The 16,746-nt window shown below is 38.2% G+C and overlaps 3 protein-coding genes across 3 annotated transcripts; all 3 read left to right on the forward strand.

Moving 5' to 3' along the window:
* Positions 1-810: 810 nt before the first annotated feature.
* LOC125195769 (DCN1-like protein 1) lies at positions 811-10,157 on the forward strand. The gene is made up of 11 exons (XM_048093988.1): positions 811-1,058; positions 1,347-1,408; positions 1,964-2,100; positions 2,759-2,817; positions 2,940-2,963; positions 4,127-4,209; positions 4,300-4,364; positions 4,671-4,720; positions 8,432-8,533; positions 9,477-9,536; positions 9,832-10,157. The coding sequence occupies exons 1-11, from the start codon at positions 1,056-1,058 to the stop codon at positions 9,964-9,966; spliced, it is 780 nt and encodes a 259-aa protein (XP_047949945.1). The 5' UTR covers positions 811-1,055; the 3' UTR covers positions 9,967-10,157.
* Positions 10,158-12,280: 2,123 nt separating this feature from the next.
* Positions 12,281-13,773, forward strand: LOC125193031 (putative nuclease HARBI1). Its single transcript, XM_048090735.1, has one exon. It carries the CDS (start codon positions 12,369-12,371, stop codon positions 13,743-13,745), a length of 1,377 nt encoding a protein of 458 aa, XP_047946692.1. The 5' UTR covers positions 12,281-12,368; the 3' UTR covers positions 13,746-13,773.
* An 840-nt stretch (positions 13,774-14,613) lies between these two features.
* On the forward strand, positions 14,614-16,416 carry LOC125193678 (metacaspase-4-like). Its single transcript, XM_048091522.1, has 2 exons — positions 14,614-15,010; positions 15,458-16,416. Exons 1-2 carry the CDS (start codon positions 14,662-14,664, stop codon positions 16,123-16,125), a joined length of 1,017 nt encoding a protein of 338 aa, XP_047947479.1. The 5' UTR covers positions 14,614-14,661; the 3' UTR covers positions 16,126-16,416.
* Positions 16,417-16,746: the final 330 nt, after the last annotated feature.

A 16,746-nucleotide genomic window follows, 5' to 3' on the forward strand; every position in this document is an offset into this window, starting at 1 on the left:
AGATTAAATTTGCTCCTATGTTCAAAGCATGAGTGATCGCCCAACACGAGGGGATAACTAATGTGGAATCTTAAAAAAACACAAAAAAGGAAAATGCATTTGTGAACAACTTGCGTTTCAAAATGTCGTTGGGTTCGAGTCATAGTGTGGTGTTCATATTACCGCATTATTTGGGGGGGGAGGTAGTACAAGAATCAATGATAAATAATAGGGAAAAAAAAGTCTTCATATGTTGCAGACCAATGCGTCTTGTCAGCCAAATATGGATCACCAAACACACACATATTTACAGCTTGGTAGGACCACCTTGATACAATTAAGGCAATAAATATTTATGCATTTTCCAATTGAGACGAAGCGAACGAGCCCTACATGCGTAGATTTTAATGATATTTTGTTGTAGGATAAATATAAATAATGTTAAATTTCGCAATTGTTTTGCTGAATTTTTAAGTTTGGAGTATGTTAAACATGTTTAACAAATATTTATATTTTTGGGGCAATTTGTTATTTTTAAAGAATATAGTGCACCAATTTTGTGCATTTCATAATTTTTAAAATAGTCAGTTATATCATAATTTTATTAACCTTTATAAATGTCCCATAATTGAGTTGTAACTTATAAGGAAAAACATGTAAAATGTGGAAAATAGAAAATACTAATATGGATAAAACATTTGACCACTTATACAGTATCGTCTTCTAAAATTTTTTACAATTAAAAATATTATAAAATTCATAATTTGTGATTGATCATAATTTGATCAAATGGATTTATTTAAGTTGGATGGAGGAGGGATCTACTCTAGAGGAGCTGTGGGCCTACCAATCGTGAGCCTTCTACAACTTGTAAAGAAACAGCAGAGAAGGAATCCATCCACCAAAAAGGAAGAGAACATAAATTTAATAAAGAGAGAACAGGAATACTGTGGGCGCCTTGGAGTAAAAATTCTTCCAATTAATCGTAGCCCTAGCTCATCTTCGCGTCGTTCTGGTCTCAGCCTTCGATAATTGGAACAAATCTCGACAATTAGGGTTTCTCTGCTCTTCTCAACATGGTTGGTGCTCTATTTATCAATATATTTGGTGGATGTTATCGCTTATTGCTCAATTCATGTTAAAGCTTTAATTCCCAGCTTAATATGTTTAATACATAAACTTCAAAGTATTTCAAACACTATATAAGCCGTAATTTGTGTTCGAAGTGTCATTGATGGTGTAATGATTTGCTCAAGTGAATTCCTCAGTTAGTTTGTTTCCAAAAACGAGCTGAAAATTAATCAACTTGTTCGTTTTTCTTCTAGTTTTATGCACAATTGAATTACTGATAAGCTATTTATTGGCAGAACAAGCTGGGCAGAGGGCAGCGTGACAAAGTGCAACAATTCATGTCTATTACTGGGTCGAGGTACCTTGAGTACTCAATTTTGGACTTGAATTTCTGTCCAATTTCTTGATGAAATTTGTCCTTGTTACCTATGTGCTTCTTTATGCAGATTCGCTGTCATTTTTTTTGTTTATATTTTGGCCTTTGGGGGTGTGGGGTACTTCATGGTTTCAATGAGGTTCTGCCGTTCTGGTCCTTTCTTAGTTAAATTAAGGATAACTATATATCAAACTGCATCAATATAGTGGTTGATCTCTTTTTTGCTTTATGCAAATAACGTATCTTCCTTTACTGACTGTTTACTTTAGTTATTGATGCTTTAGTGTTGGACTATCCATATCATGTTTGGGATAAATCATTCACTAAAATACTCTTCACCCTTTGATACCATTTTACCAGGGGTGTGATTTAATTTCCACCCCTTATCTTATCTGACAATTACTAGAGGGCAGGACAGGACCACACTTCAAATTAATTAATCCATTGGTTTTCACTTCTTGGTCCTTATAACGTTGTATTCTTTGCACTTCAATTTGTATATAGTGATCCTGCAGTTTGGCTACTATATATATGCAGTGAAAAAGTTGCTGTCCAAGCATTGAAGGCTAGTGATTGGCAATTTGAAGGAGCATTTGACATATTCTATAGCCATTCCCATGTAAGGTCTGCTGCTGACACTAGGCATTTAGAGGAGCTTTACAATAGATACAAAGGTAATCTCTTAATTTATTATATTGTGATTGTGATGACTGCATTTTGTCTTCCTAATTTTTGTCCAACATCTTCATTTTTGAAATCGTCTCTTGGGGATGGCTTAAATTGGGATAGTCCATGCAGCCCCTATAATATTTCATGGGGTGCACATAGTACATTAACTTTCAAAATTGGTTCATCTAGCCCCTTGATTGGACGATTTCATTTGCTAATACACATGAACATACATTTTCATAAACACTAGGATCTTCTCGCACACTTGCTGTCTATTTTTGAATTGCAATTTAAAAAATTCAAGTAACAATAAGAAAAGCCTAAATTTGCTCCATTTCTATCTCCTTTAGTCCTTTATCTGATCTTGTTCTGACACAAGAAGGCTTTCATTCTTCGTAAAAATGCATGAGACATTCAGTCTTCATTTTCTTTTTGGATGTTCCCTCTCTCACAACCAAAAAGAAATCTTGTCCTCACACATTGAACCCAACTGCAGTTAACTGTAACTCTGCCAGACTATGAGACTATAGGAAACCATGCTTCCAAAAACATAAACAATTGAATTAATCCTCTTTGAATTGAGGCATGCCACACGATCATGTTTGTCCTTCTAGATCCTATTCCTTTCCTGTCAAATGTATTACAAGTTGTCTTATTTTTCAGATCCCTATGCTGATATGATTTTGGTTGATGGAATTACCCTCCTGTGCACTGACCTTCAGGTGATTGAGTGCCTCTCAGTTATTTTAATGTTTGGAGAAGAAGATCCCTGTCTATCTTCTTTATATATTTTTTACAGTGTGTGAATACACCAGTAACGTGCAGAATGCTTTTCTTTTACTAGGTTGATCCACAAGATATTGTCATGGTAAGTTACATCTGAACCTGTGTATCTAGAGTTCTATAATTTCTCAATTTGGTGGGATTGCTATGATCTTTCTCTTGAAGCATATTATCTTTCATTCAGTGACTGAGAATCAAAACCTTAGTTGGTTGCTTTTGTTTTTAGTTCTTATTTGTCAGTCATTTAGCACCATTGTACCAACCCCCCACCCCCTCCCCCTGCACAAAAAAAGAACAAAGAAACTCTGGTTTTAACAAAGTAGATACTAAATTGCTTGGTCAGTACTTCGATGATGATATTCAACAATAAAAAAAAATTGTATCATAGAGATATATCTACTTTACATGCTAAATCTTCTCTTGAACTTATAGCATCTTCATGTGATAACACTAAGGAATCCAATTTCTACTAATAGACTTCAAATTTGCTTGATCAGTGGTTCAATAATAATGTTTAACAACATTAAAAAAGGTTTTATGTGACAAAGATATGGTTGAGGCCTTGGGGGGACAAAGATATGGTTGAGGGGTTCTGTGTTTTAGCTACTACTTATTGTATTTTAATTTTAAAAAAACATTCTGGTCTGTTTTTAATGCACATAGTGTATAATTTCTAAATCTATTAGTACTAAAGGGTTTAAACTTTCAATATAAGGATTAGGGTAGTCGTATAGGATAGTATTAGACTAGTGAAAATAGTCAGAAGTACAGAAGTTCCTAATTTTTTGTACTTTTACAATTTACAATGATTATTGGTTGCATAGGATTCTTTTCTACAAACTGTAGGCGCAGGATATCAGTACTCTCTAGTGGCAATCACCCAAAATTATCTGAAGCTGCTATATATTGGTTAATGTTTTTCACCTGAGTGATTTATTATCTGAGTGATTATTATCAAGTGAAATTTTGGTTTAAGGGTGGGGATTTATTCTCGAGTGACTTGTGTACGTTGCCATAAGTTAATAGGATATTGGTTAATTTGGAAAAGCCTTCATCAAGGTATGGAACAGGTGGTCCAGATACTAATAACATAAGTGCTGTTGTTAATATTCTCACATTAGTTAATGGGCCTGGTTATGAAAATTTTGGCTGGTTATGTATTGTGACCAAAAAGATAAAATATGTAAGTTAGTTAATATCAGGATTATATTTATTCCCATTTATGTTTCAATATGCTATGTTCTGTAGTTGGTTGTCTCATGGCATATGAAGGCTGCTACCATGTGTGAATTTTCAAAGCAAGAGTTCATCACTGGATTGCAATCACTTGGGTGAGTATTGAGTACTCTTTCTGAAGCTTCTTATATTTATTTATCTTCCTTTCCCTTGATTGAACACCTTGTGCTGATGGCCTTTCACAGGATTGATTCGATGGAAAAGCTTAAAGAAAGGATACCATTTATGCGTTCTGAACTGAAAGATGAACGTATGTATTGTTGTCTTGCGACTCTTGTCACTAGTTTAGAAAATGATTTGTTTATCCAATTCAGTATTTCATTAGATGGCTTCTTAAAATCCTTTCTGTCATTACTCATTAATATTGAATGCTATATGTTTTATTCCATGACCTGTTCTCTAATCTTTTCAGCAAAAATATATTGCACAATGTAGAACCTATTTTCATGCTTAAAGTTTGAAGAAATTAATGATTTTGATGTTTAAAAAAAGTTTCTTGCTAGTACTGAGCATATCTCCTTTTCTGTTGCTAACTAATTCTTAATAATTTATCCAGAAAAATTTCGGGAGATCTATAATTATGCTTTTGGGTGGGCAAAAGAGAAGGTAACTTTCTGTACTGAATTGGCCCTAATTAACTAATCTTGATCATATTTGATGAGAACTACTTAGGCAGCCTGAGAAGCCATATTTATATGATTGAAATTTGAAAATGTAATTAGTTCTGTGTTAATTGTTTGCCAGCTCTGCACCACTAAGCATGGGAATGCAATGACTTAAGACTTAAGAGTGTTTTAGTCCCTTCACCATTTAAAGAGATAGAGGCTTCATAACTTAAATAGATTAAGGCATGTGAGGATATGCTATTGTACAAATAACAACTTCAGACAGACTTAGTTTGCACCACAATCAGGGTTGTCAGGAGCGCAAGGCGCGCCAGTGCGACAAGGTGAAAATTCGGGTCGCGGACCCCGAATTTGGTTGAATGTTTGTGCCTTTTCATACTAAATCAAATATATACTCCCTCCGTCCGCCATTAGGAGTCCCATTTCTTGGTGGCACGTGATTTAAGAAATGTTAAGAAAAGTGGGTGGAAAAAGTTAGTGGAATAGGGGTCCCACTTGTATATTAGTTTTTAATGAAATGTGAGTGGAATGAGTTAGTGGAAGGTGGGATCCTATTACCATTTATGGTAAAAGTGAACCGGGACTCCTATTTGCGGACGGACTAAAATGGAAAAACAGGACTCGTATTCGCGGACAAAGGGAGTATATTGCTCTAATGTTTATAATGTTTACAAATAAATTTAGATGTGATTCACGTGAATAGAGCTCAAATGGAAAATAGAAAATATCAAAACAATTCATAACTCAATATAAATAATTGATACCAATGTCAGAAAATAGAATTTTTTCAAAGCAAATTGCATAAAATAAAACAAATAACTAAGTTATATATCATCTTACTCAAAATGATAGTCCTCTTCTCCTTCGTTGGATCCAACTAGGTTAATATTTTCATTTTCATCATTTTCATCCACAAGAGTATAAGTAGACTTAGAGCTTAAAGCATTTTCCTTTGTATTTGCGCCGCCTCTAGTATGGTAAGATGGTTCCAACACACCAGAAGCTCTACCAACATCTCTTCATCTCAGTGAATCATAAGGCAAAATCATATCTCCATCATCCTCCATCCAGTTGTTAGGATTGCAAGTCAGTCCGGGGCGATGAGGCTGGAATCCGGGTCGCGGGGCGATGGGCGTCGGGGTGAGGGACCCACGAATCGGGGCGAATTGATAGTTTTAAAAATTGATTTAACCCACATTGCATTCTTTTTAATATGCAAGTGTCTGCTACTAATAGATACTAATGGGTAAAGAAATTTTACTACTCATAATAAGTTGTATGATAACATGAAGTGTACCTAAGGTTTTTTTTTTTTTTTTTTAAACTCCTATATGAAGGAGGAAATTACAAATAAACTCTTATAGAAAGGAGGAAATTACAACTGATGTCAAGAGGGCTCGAACTCGGCACCTCATACCATAATGTCTAAGCTCCTTGCCGCTAGGACAAAGGCTCTGGACAAGTGTACCTAAGTTATTATTTATATAGCTTATTTATATAGCCTTCTCATAGTGATATGGTGTAATATACATACAATAGCGAGAGGCATATAAATACAACTTTAGTAATTTAGAAAGACGGGTGATACTTTTGAGATAGTAAAAAGGTCACATGCTTCCTTTATAAAGCTGAAAAAGTAAAAAGTGCACAATTGTCGAGGAAGAGGGAGAAATAGATTTCTTTATGAAGCTGAAAAAGTAAAGCATTTCTCTTGTACGTTCAAACTGGCTCTCTTCTTCGTCTTCCTCTACCTTCTTCCTTGCCCCAGACGCTTGCCCTAGCCGCCCAAGCTGCCCCAACTGAGATCCGAATCTCGTCCCACCTACCCACCCACAATGGGGCGACTTTGGTCTCGACCCTTACGACCCACGACCCAAGTGCACCCGAGTGCGATTTTGACAACACTGCCTCCATCCTACCATGCCCCCATCCTACCAAGTAACCATTCATTACCGTCATCAATTTCACTTAGGAGTATATGATTAGTGGTATCCTTTGTGTTGAATCTACACTCGAGTGCTCTATTGTACTTCACAAACACCAAGTCATTCAATCGTTCTTTCGCCGGATGATTCCTCTATGGATCTAAAAATGAAAAGAAAACAAATGACATGCATCAGAGGAGTTGGAGTGTTTTTCAACATGGAAGACATGGAATTTAGGCAATCTCTAGTGTAAAAGAATGTAATCATTGCTTATATTTTTTAAGAAACCGATACATGTCATTTATTTTCCTTTTCATTTTCAATTTGATACATAGCAAAAAGAGGTATCATCCGACACAAGAACGCTTGAATGACTTGTTGTTTGTGAAGTACAATAGAGCGCTCGAGCGTAAATTCTACATAACGACACCATTGATCCTATACTTCTAAATGAATGGTTACTTGGTAGGATGATGGAGATGATGATAGTGTCTTTGAAAATAATTCACTAAAATGGAGAGATGTTGGCAGAGCCTTCTGGTGCGTTGGAACGAACCATTTTACCATGTTAGAAGCAACACAAATACAAGTGAAAATTCTTCAAACTAAGTCTACATATACTTTTGTGGATAATGAGAATAAAGATTAACTTGGTTGGGTCTGATGAAGGAGAAGAGGACTATCATTTGAGTGAAGATGATACTCCCTCCGAAATATACTCTTTCCTTTTTGGTCCGTCCCCTAAAAATAGAAACTTTTCTTTCATTGTCTCTTACTTTACCAATTTAGCATTAAAACACGTGCTGTTTCTAAGGTTTCTATTTTTAGGGGACAGAGGGAGTATAATTTAGTTATTTGTTTTATGTTATTTAATTTGCTTTGAAAAATTTCTATTTTCTAACAATGTTATCAATTGTACTCTCTCCGTCTCTAATAATTCGTCTCCATTTGACCTGGCACGGGTTTTAAGAAATGTAATAGAAAGTGGGTTGAAAAAGATAGTGGAATGTGGGTCCTACTTTTATATATTAGTTTTATAATAAAATGTGAGTGAGAATGAGTTAGTGCATGTAGGGTCCTCTACCAAATATGGTAAAAGTGAAAGGTGACAAATTTTTGGGGACGGACAAAAATGGAAATAAGTGACAAATTTTCAGGGACCGAGGGAGTATTTATTTTGAGTTATGAATTGTTTTTCTATTTTCCATTTGAGCTCTATTCATGTCTAAATTTATATATTGGGTTTGTTATAAACATTAGATCTATATATTTATTTCATTTAGTATGAAAAGGCAAAAATTTGTGGTCTCGTCGTCCCGCGCCCCAAATTTTCATCTGATCCCCCCGCCACGCCACACGCTTCTGTCAACACTGGTTTAAGTACTATATCTCACTAGAATGGATTATCTGCCAGAATTAATACTGCTGGTATAAAAATGCTTGAACATTGGAAATAGTCTCTGTGTATTCATTACTTCAGTCCGGCCACACCTTCCTACAGCATAAGCACCAAAATCTGTATAAGTCAATATTGCATTCGGCTGACATGTTGTCTTCATCTTGAAGTACTTATTCTAGTTCGTAATGACACCCAGTTTTGTCCATCTCCAATTTCATCTTATTATTCTCTGGTTGTTTGGTTGTACTTGTACTGCAAGCCATCACAATTCGTTCTTCATGAAGATGCATCATAAGTCATGTATCAGACTTCTTTGTAAGTTTAACTTTCATTTCAGTAATGAACTCTAAATATATGTTAAGTACAGGGCCAGAAGTCTTTGGCATTAGATACTGCAATTGGGATGTGGCAGTTGCTGTTTGCAGAAAAGCAATGGCCACTAGTTGATCATTGGTGCCAGTTCTTGCAGGTAGAACAACTTGTCTCTTGAATCTTGATATTGGTGAATGAGTTACTCAATTATTTTTCTTTGAACTGAAAATATAAGTAATTCTCACCCATAAGGGTGAGAGATCGCGGTTGGAGTCCTGTTCCCATTCTCCAACTAAAAAAATGATGATGAAATCTTAGGGAGCCTTTTTTTTTCTTCCTTTTTTGTTTTTTATTTTTTGTGAAAGTTTGATTTTGCTGTGATGAAGGATTTGATATTTTCGATATATAAGTTAGAAAGGTAAAAATATGTTTGATTATTTTTCCACGTTTTGGTTGATATGCAAAGATGAAATGTTTTGTGGTTAGTCTGAAGAGAATAATATTTAAGCAGCGGGTCCTACTGTACTGTAATGATGATAAAGGATTAGAAAAGTGAAATCAAATATTGAAAAGGAGTAAATCGTGTTTAGAGTGTTCTGCACAGTAGATAATTGAGAAAAATGGGATGGATATTTATACTACCTCCGTCCACGAACATTCGTCCCGGTTTGACCGGGCACGGGTTTTAAGAAATGTAATATAGAAAGTGAGTTGAAAAAGTTAGTGGATTGTGGGTCCTACTTTTATATATTAGTTTTATAATAAAATGTGAGTAGGAATGAGTTAGTGGAATATGGGTCCACTACCAAAAATGGTAAAAGTGAAATGGGACAAATTTTGGGGGACGGACGGAAATGGAAAAATGGGACAATTTTCATGGACGGAGGTAGTATATCCTTGGTCATTTTTATCTCATACCATTGTAGGACTTAACTAAAGTTTCTGACATATTTTAAGATACATTTGTTGATTAAGATTAGTCATTCAGAAGGTCTTTCAATTTTCCATATTATAATTTATATTTTCCATCAGTCTCAGGAAATTGGTTTTTGTACTGGTTATGTGTTGTTGATACATTGAGTGTTTATTTGCTGATTCAGGCTAGGCATAACAAAGCAATTTCTCGTGATACCTGGTCCCAGCTTTTGGAATTTGCAAGGGTAATTGATGAATACAAACTCTCTTGCATATCTTCCTATTTCCTTCCCTGTTTTATTATGTTACAGTTCTGTGCTCATTGAGTCATTGCATCCTAATTCTAATCCAAATTTTGACCAAGCATGTCATCACTATTTGCATTACCACCTGCAAATAATAGAAGGAAATGACCTAAAATTCGGAATCTGTACTCGCTATGTGTCAAAACGTCAGCAGCTTCAGGTTGCATCGTGTTGGTTAGCTAAAAACTTACCTAATTGCTGACTGTTTTGGATTTTATTTGTTCCATGAATGCAGATAGTAGACCCTGCATTGTCAAACTATGATCCAGAAGGGGCTTGGCCGTATCTGATTGATGAATTTGTTGACTATTTGACTGAACATGGCATAATTCAGAAGGGCAAGTTGAATGATTGGAGCTACAAACTTTGATTGCCTAGTTGTGTATTTTAAATTAATTCCGAGCTTCATTTTAGATTGATGATGTAAAATTGAAAAAAAATGAACTTAAAGCAATTGTGAGGTATACTCTGGGGCATGTACACACATTGATATCTTATTTTGAATCGTTAACAAGTGATACAATGTATTTTGTGGAAGGAAATATGTACTCAGTGGCTCTAGCTCTTATTTTGCCCTTCCTAATGCATGTTATGGCTCTTATGTCGCCCGCCCTTATATATGCGATATATATTAGGTTGAAGAGTTTAAAAATGAACTTTTCCCTTCCTAATTCCTAATGAGATCATATATGAGTATTAGGTATTTAGGTTGAAGAGTTCGGCTGAATCTTTGATTTCTGTTTAATGTTTTTTTCTTCGTTACTGCAATATTATACTTTCTAAATTTTAGTATGAATTAAATTTGTTTTAAGCAAGTTATTTACAAAAACATACATTCTTTAATTACATAGAACTGAGATTTTGAAAATTTAAACCATACATTCTTTAATACTATTATAATGTATTTTTTTAAAATTGGTGATGAGATCATTATTTCGAAATCAGTTTTGCAAAATAAAAACTACGGGTAATTAAAAATAGACAAGATAAAAACTAAGAAAAAAAAATGTAGAGAAATTATTGAAAAACTGCAATTCTGCCAGCGATTACAGTTGCTTTTAATGTTACTAAGAAAATGAAAAAAAAAACAATAAAGAAATTTAGACATGGAAATACTAAGCAATTGGAATTTTAGGGGGTATTTAGTCATATGAGATGATTACAGCTGGTATGTAGAGATACTGGGCATGGCTTCACAGTTCGCAGTATGTTCACTGTTGCATTGAGAACGACACGATTATGAATTTTCTACTCTTGGCTGTTTATGGACATCCTGCCCCGATACTCGGTAACATGCTTTGGCATCAATCGTAAGAGGTTCATATGGAGTGCACGATTCTTTGTAGGATGAATAAGACGATGATTTGTCTGTTTCCGAATGTGGAACCTCATAACCTAGTTTTGACCTATTTCTCTTTGAGTGTGCTCTATAAACTGTTGATGAAAACAATTGTGAATAGGTTTAACAATTGTGCCCTTGTTTGTTTGTCTTATGCATGGAAAGATTAGTTCATGATATTGAAAATTCGGGAGGATTGGACTCCTTTTCATGTTTGTTAGAAGGGTCAGCATCGGGATAATTCTTCTTTTGTTCTAGGAAGCTAATTGCATTCCATCTTAATAAAGAAGAATAGATTCATTCCCCTCAGGGAGTGACGAATAACCATTATGCGTCTTTCTTAATGGAGTGACGCATAACGATTATGCGTCTTTAGGGAGTGATGCATAACAGTTATGCGTACACAGAACAGATTTCACTTCCAATTCCTCACGGGTGTATGCGATTTCCGGTGATGTCCGGCGATTTCGGTGGATTTCCAACATTTTCTCCATAAGTTCCGGTAATTGTTCTTCAATTTAGCTACATTCATCATTATTCATGTTTATTTTTGCCGGGAAAAGCTCGAATTCGCCGGAAAAAGATCGATGAAAGCCGCTGGAAGTCGCCGCTGCTGCATCCGCCTCTGCTCTGCGATGAAAGCTCGATTTCTGCTTCTGCCCGATTTAAACCAACTGAAAGACGCATAATGATTATGCGTCATTAGGAAAAGGCGCATAACTGTTATGCGTCACTCCCTAAAGACGCATAATCGTTACGCGTCACCTAAAGACGCATAATTCTTATGCGTCACTCCATTAAGAAAGACGCATAATGGTTATGCGTCACTCCTTGAATAGGAATAAATCTATTCTTCTTCATTAAGATGGAATGTAATTAGCACCCTAGAACAAAAGAAGAATTCTCCCGGTCAGCATCTGACTCACCGCTGTTGAGGCATTTTCTAAAATGTTGGAAGATTTCTATGCAAGCTCGGGAATGAAGGTTAGTACTGCAAAAAACTAATTATAGAAGTGGTGGGTGTGAGGGTGGTGCATGATCTAGGTCATTACCTCAATGTTCCCCTTTTACATTTATGCCTATGTCCTAGGAGCACTCCCAATGGCGACGGCGATAATCCGGCGATTTTTCGCCGGATATCGCCGACTTATCGCCGGCCATTGGGAGGAGGTCGGCGATTTTTCGGCGAATTTCCTACCGATTTTACGCCAAACGGCGTTTTATCGCCGGGCTATCGCCGGATCATCGCCGGCCACTGTGGGGAGCTGTTCGGCGATAATCCGGCGATGATCAAATTTTTTTTTTTTTTTTTTTCCTTCAACGGTCATATTCTAAATTCCACCCCTATAAATATTTCATCCTCTTCCTCCATTCATCACCCACAAACTTCATTCACACAAATTTTCAATCTTTTTTCTCTCCATCTTTATTAAATGAGTTCTGATTCATCGTCTCGTGCTCAGTCCGACGAGGAAATATCACATTCTTCTTCCGAAGAAGAGGTACCTCCCGCTCCCACCGGATGGGATGTAGCGGGTTTCGCCAACAACCCAATCAACAACTATATCTCCCGCCGCATACAAAGCGAGATCGCTCGAATGCAGCAGCCACCCCCCCAACGGCCAATCCGCCGGCGGCGCCGATACATCCCTCGCAACCACACTGGTGCGCACGATCGGCTGTTCGCCGATTATTTCGCGGAGGAACCACGTTATCCGGCAGATGTATTTCGTCGCCGGTTCAGAATGCGCCGCTCCCTCTTCCTGCGCATTGTTAATGCGTTGTCCGCGCGTTACCCCGAGTTCCGGCTCCAGCGAGACGCAGCAGGGAAGCCCGGACTATCGCCCCTACAGAAATGCACTGTTGCCATCCGGCAGTTGGCATACGGAGGGTCCGCCGACATGTTCGATGAGTATCTGCAATGCGGCGAGACGACTGGCAACGAGTGCCTGAAGAATTTCTGTCAGGGCGTGCGAGAGATATTTGGGGAGCACTACCTTCGCTCGCCGGACGCAGCTGACTGCCAGTTCCTACTGGATTGGCACTGGAGGACCCACGGCTTTCCGGGGATGCTCGGCAGCATCGACTGTATGCACTGGCAGTGGAAGAACTGCCCAACCGCGTGGCGAGGCCAGTTCACTACCGGCTACAAAGGTACGCATCCCACCATCATTCTTGAAGCCGTTGCCGACCAACGGCTTTGGATTTGGCATGCTTATTTTGGTATAGCCGGGTCGAACAACGACCTAAATGTTCTCAATTCCTCGCCCCTTTTCAACGAGCGGATCAACGGGTTAGGCCCCTCCATCGAATTCACGGCCAATGGCAATGTGCATAACATGGGGTACTACCTGGCTGACGGCATCTATCCGCAATGGCCCGTGTTTCTGAAGACGATCAGATGCCCACTCGGAGATAGAAGAAGGTATTTTGCCCGAGCGCAAGAGTCTGCGCGCAAGGATGTGGAGAGGGCATTTGGGGTGCTCCAATCGCGATTTGCACTGGTAAAGGGCCCGACGCGCTTTTTCTACCAGGGGGATATTGCCGATATCATGTATGCGTGCATCATCATGCATAACATGATCATCGAAGATGAACACGAAGGCGTCCTCGACGTCACCAACGACCCAAGTGTTGCATCATCGAGTCACGGTGTCTCAACCGAGTCCGCCCGCCAGGGTGTACCGCACAACGAACATGAACGGTTCCAGGCGTTCATGGACATACACCAGAAGGAGGCCCATCAAGCACTACAACACGATATCATCGAAGAATTGTGGGCAAATAGAAACCGCGCCCACCGCCCTTGAATTTTTTTTTCTTTGAATTTTTTTTTTGATTTTTTTTATCCATTCGTGTACTTTTTTTTTTTTTTATTTTCTTCGTTGTAATGTGTACCCGTGTTTAATACAACGAACTTTATTTGTTGATGTGTACTATTATTTGTTTTATCTTATAAATTAAATAAGCTAGCTTATTATATATAAAAATAAAACAATTAAATTAGTGATGATGTAAAAATGAAATGTTGAGTTAGGGAGAAATAAGGGAGAAATAAGGGAGAAACCATTGCAGAGGTTGGCTAAAAGTTGGCTAAAAACTGGGGATAAATTTTGGCGCTGATGTGGCAGGAGTTAGGGAGAAATAAGGGAGAAATAAGAGAGACCATTGGGAGTGCTCTCACGGGTTGCCGCTAGCGTTCACATCAATGCATATACACAAGGAATATAAGAATAGACAAAAATAAACATACCTATGTCCAGTTGTACCATGTTGTTACACTAATGGATTAGAATCATAGCCCGCCATCAATGACTAATTGCCAAACAACTATTCAGCTGGCATCAAAGATAGTTTTGTTTGAAAATATAAAAATAAACCATCAACAAGTATTACATTTACACCCCTATCTCATTCCAACTATTTTTTTTGAGCTGTCTCATTTTATTTTAGGAAATAATAAGACATTATATTGTGTCATGATTAGTTGCCATTTAACTTTTCTCTATTAAAAATAAGACGATTCTAGTAGGACAAAATGGAGTAGTAATTTCGTGGTGGGTTGAGCGTCCGAGTAGTAATATTGCCAAATAATTTAAACATTGGCAGCCTGTTTATAGAATGGTGGAGTATATAGACAGATTTAGTCTTCATTAAAATATCTTTTTGGGGCCATTAAATAATATTAATGCGAGTAAGAAAGAAGAATTCAAAGTTGAAAATCCAATGAGGAAAAGGGCAGTGCTGATAGGCTGCAATTACCCGGGCACCAAGGCGGAGCTGAAGGGCTGCATTAACGATGTGCGGCGGATGCATCGCTGCCTGCTCGACCGATACGGTTTTCCGGAGGAGAATATCGTTGTGCTCATCGATACAGAGGGTAGTGCTGACGCGCAGCCCACCGGCAAGAACATACGCGCCGCCCTCTCCGATCTGGCAGCCTCCTCACAGCCCGGTGACGTCCTCTTCGTGCACTACAGCGGCCACGGCACCCGCCTCCCGGCCGAGAACGACAAAGACGACGACACCGGCTTTGATGAGTGCATTGTCCCCACTGACATGAATCTCATTACTGGTATGTGTTACCGATTCAATGTCCCACATCAAGTTGTGAAGCAATCGATATGGGGTTTATAAACTATACAATTTAGGATGAATTCTCTTGTTTGGTCTATAACATAATTACAGTTAACCAGTTAACCGATATATAGTGTATTTTAATAAAAAGTACTCCCTCCATTCCATGTTAATAGAGTAATTTTTCTATTTTGGGAAATTCCAAGTTAATTGAGTCATTTTTATTTTTAGCAAAAAGTAATTCTTCTTTTCACTTTATTTTCTATACATCTCTCTTACTTTTTCCACTATCCATTTAACACACTATTCTTAAATTCCTTGTCGAAAAGAATTGTCTGTATTAACAAGGAACGAAGGGAGTATTAATTACTCACCCACTTAATTACTACTAAGTCGATGTGAGACAAGAACGAGGATTTCAACGACTTGTGTTGTGTATAATTAGATGATGACTTCAGAGAGGTGGTGAACAAAGTGGCCGAGGGAAGCCGGATCACCATCGTCTCCGACTCCTGCCACAGCGGAGGCCTAATCGACGAGTCCAAGGAGCAGATTGGCGAGAGCACGGGCCGGAACAGAAGGAAACAACAACAACAACAACACAAGCAAAAATGCTCAGGACTCAAAAGCTTCCTGTGCACGGAAGTCCAGCAAGAACTGGAGCACGTCACGAGCAAATCTCTGCCGCTGTCGACATTCATCGAGATACTGAAGCAGAAGACGGGGAAGCACGACATCGACGCAGGCAAGCTGAGGCCGACCTTGTTCGACATATTCGGCAACGAGGCCACCCCGAAGATCACCAAGTTCATGAACGCGGTGAGGAGCAAGTTTGGAGGTGGTGGTGGTGGCGGTATCACAGATGGCGGGATTCTCATCAGCGGATGCCAGTCCGATGAGACGTCGGCGGATACCAGCCCCGAGGGGGACAGCACGCGAGCTTACGGCGTGCTGAGCAATGCGATTCAGGTGATAATTGCGGAGACGGAGGGGAGAGTGAGCAACCGGAAGCTGGTGGTTAGGGCGAGGAAGATGTTGAAGCGGCAGGGCTTCACGCAGCACCCTGGCCTTTACTGCACTGATCAAAATCTTAATGCTCGTTTTATTTGCTGATCTTTTACGAATCAATTCATTCATTTCAAATTGTTAATTGTTTGTTTCATAATTTTTGTATTTAGTTTGCTCTATCTTAGGTTTAAACTTTATTTTCATTTTTCGCTCTTATCGCGTCTAATCCTTTGCATACCTCAACCATACTTTTACGATCCTCGACTGGTACCCTAGGGGACCCGTTTTCTCTTCTTTGTGATTTCTCCCACGCGATTCTTAGGCTCGTCATACAAGTTGTAAGGATCCTACATCTACTTAATATTGAAACATGCAAAAAGACTTATTTTTGGCTCACTCCAAACAGGTATCAAATGAATCGGGGTTGAGAAATATTTTTGTATTATTTTCATATTCTCTTGTTCTTCGATGTGCTATAAGTTTGCATCCAACAAACCTCCTCTCTAACCGAGACCACATCGGGAACTTCTTATATTATAGTCGTCTTTGGGTCATTCTAGGCTCGACTTTCACATACGTCATTTTGGGCCTGACCTGAATCTGGACTCTAATACTACTTTTAGGATTGTTGATTGTAAATGAGTTTGATACTATCCATTTTGTGCCAAGATCAGACAAATTTATCTTTGAGTTACTTCCAACAGCCCCAAACAAAACTCTTTGGAT

The sequence above is a fragment of the Salvia hispanica genome, chromosome 6 (assembly GCF_023119035.1).
Source record: "Salvia hispanica cultivar TCC Black 2014 chromosome 6, UniMelb_Shisp_WGS_1.0, whole genome shotgun sequence".
NCBI classification, from domain to species: Eukaryota; Viridiplantae; Streptophyta; class Magnoliopsida; order Lamiales; family Lamiaceae; genus Salvia; species Salvia hispanica.

What these genes read in the sequence shown, in the direction of transcription:
- LOC125193678 (XM_048091522.1), top strand. Translation starts at nt 14,662, where the DNA reads ATGAGGAAAAGGGCAGTGCTGATAGGCTGCAATTACCCGGGCACCAAG. An exon ending in TGACATGAATCTCATTACTG is followed by an intron (nt 15,011 to 15,457) that starts GTATGTGTTACC and finishes GTGTATAATTAG; the next exon opens with ATGATGACTTCAGAGAGGTG.
- LOC125193031 (XM_048090735.1), top strand. Translation starts at nt 12,369, where the DNA reads ATGAGTTCTGATTCATCGTCTCGTGCTCAGTCCGACGAGGAAATATCA.
- LOC125195769 (XM_048093988.1), top strand. An exon ending in ATCCACAAGATATTGTCATG is followed by an intron (nt 2,964 to 4,126) that starts GTAAGTTACATC and finishes TATGTTCTGTAG; the next exon opens with TTGGTTGTCTCATGGCATAT. An exon ending in ACTGGATTGCAATCACTTGG is followed by an intron (nt 4,210 to 4,299) that starts GTGAGTATTGAG and finishes GGCCTTTCACAG; the next exon opens with GATTGATTCGATGGAAAAGC.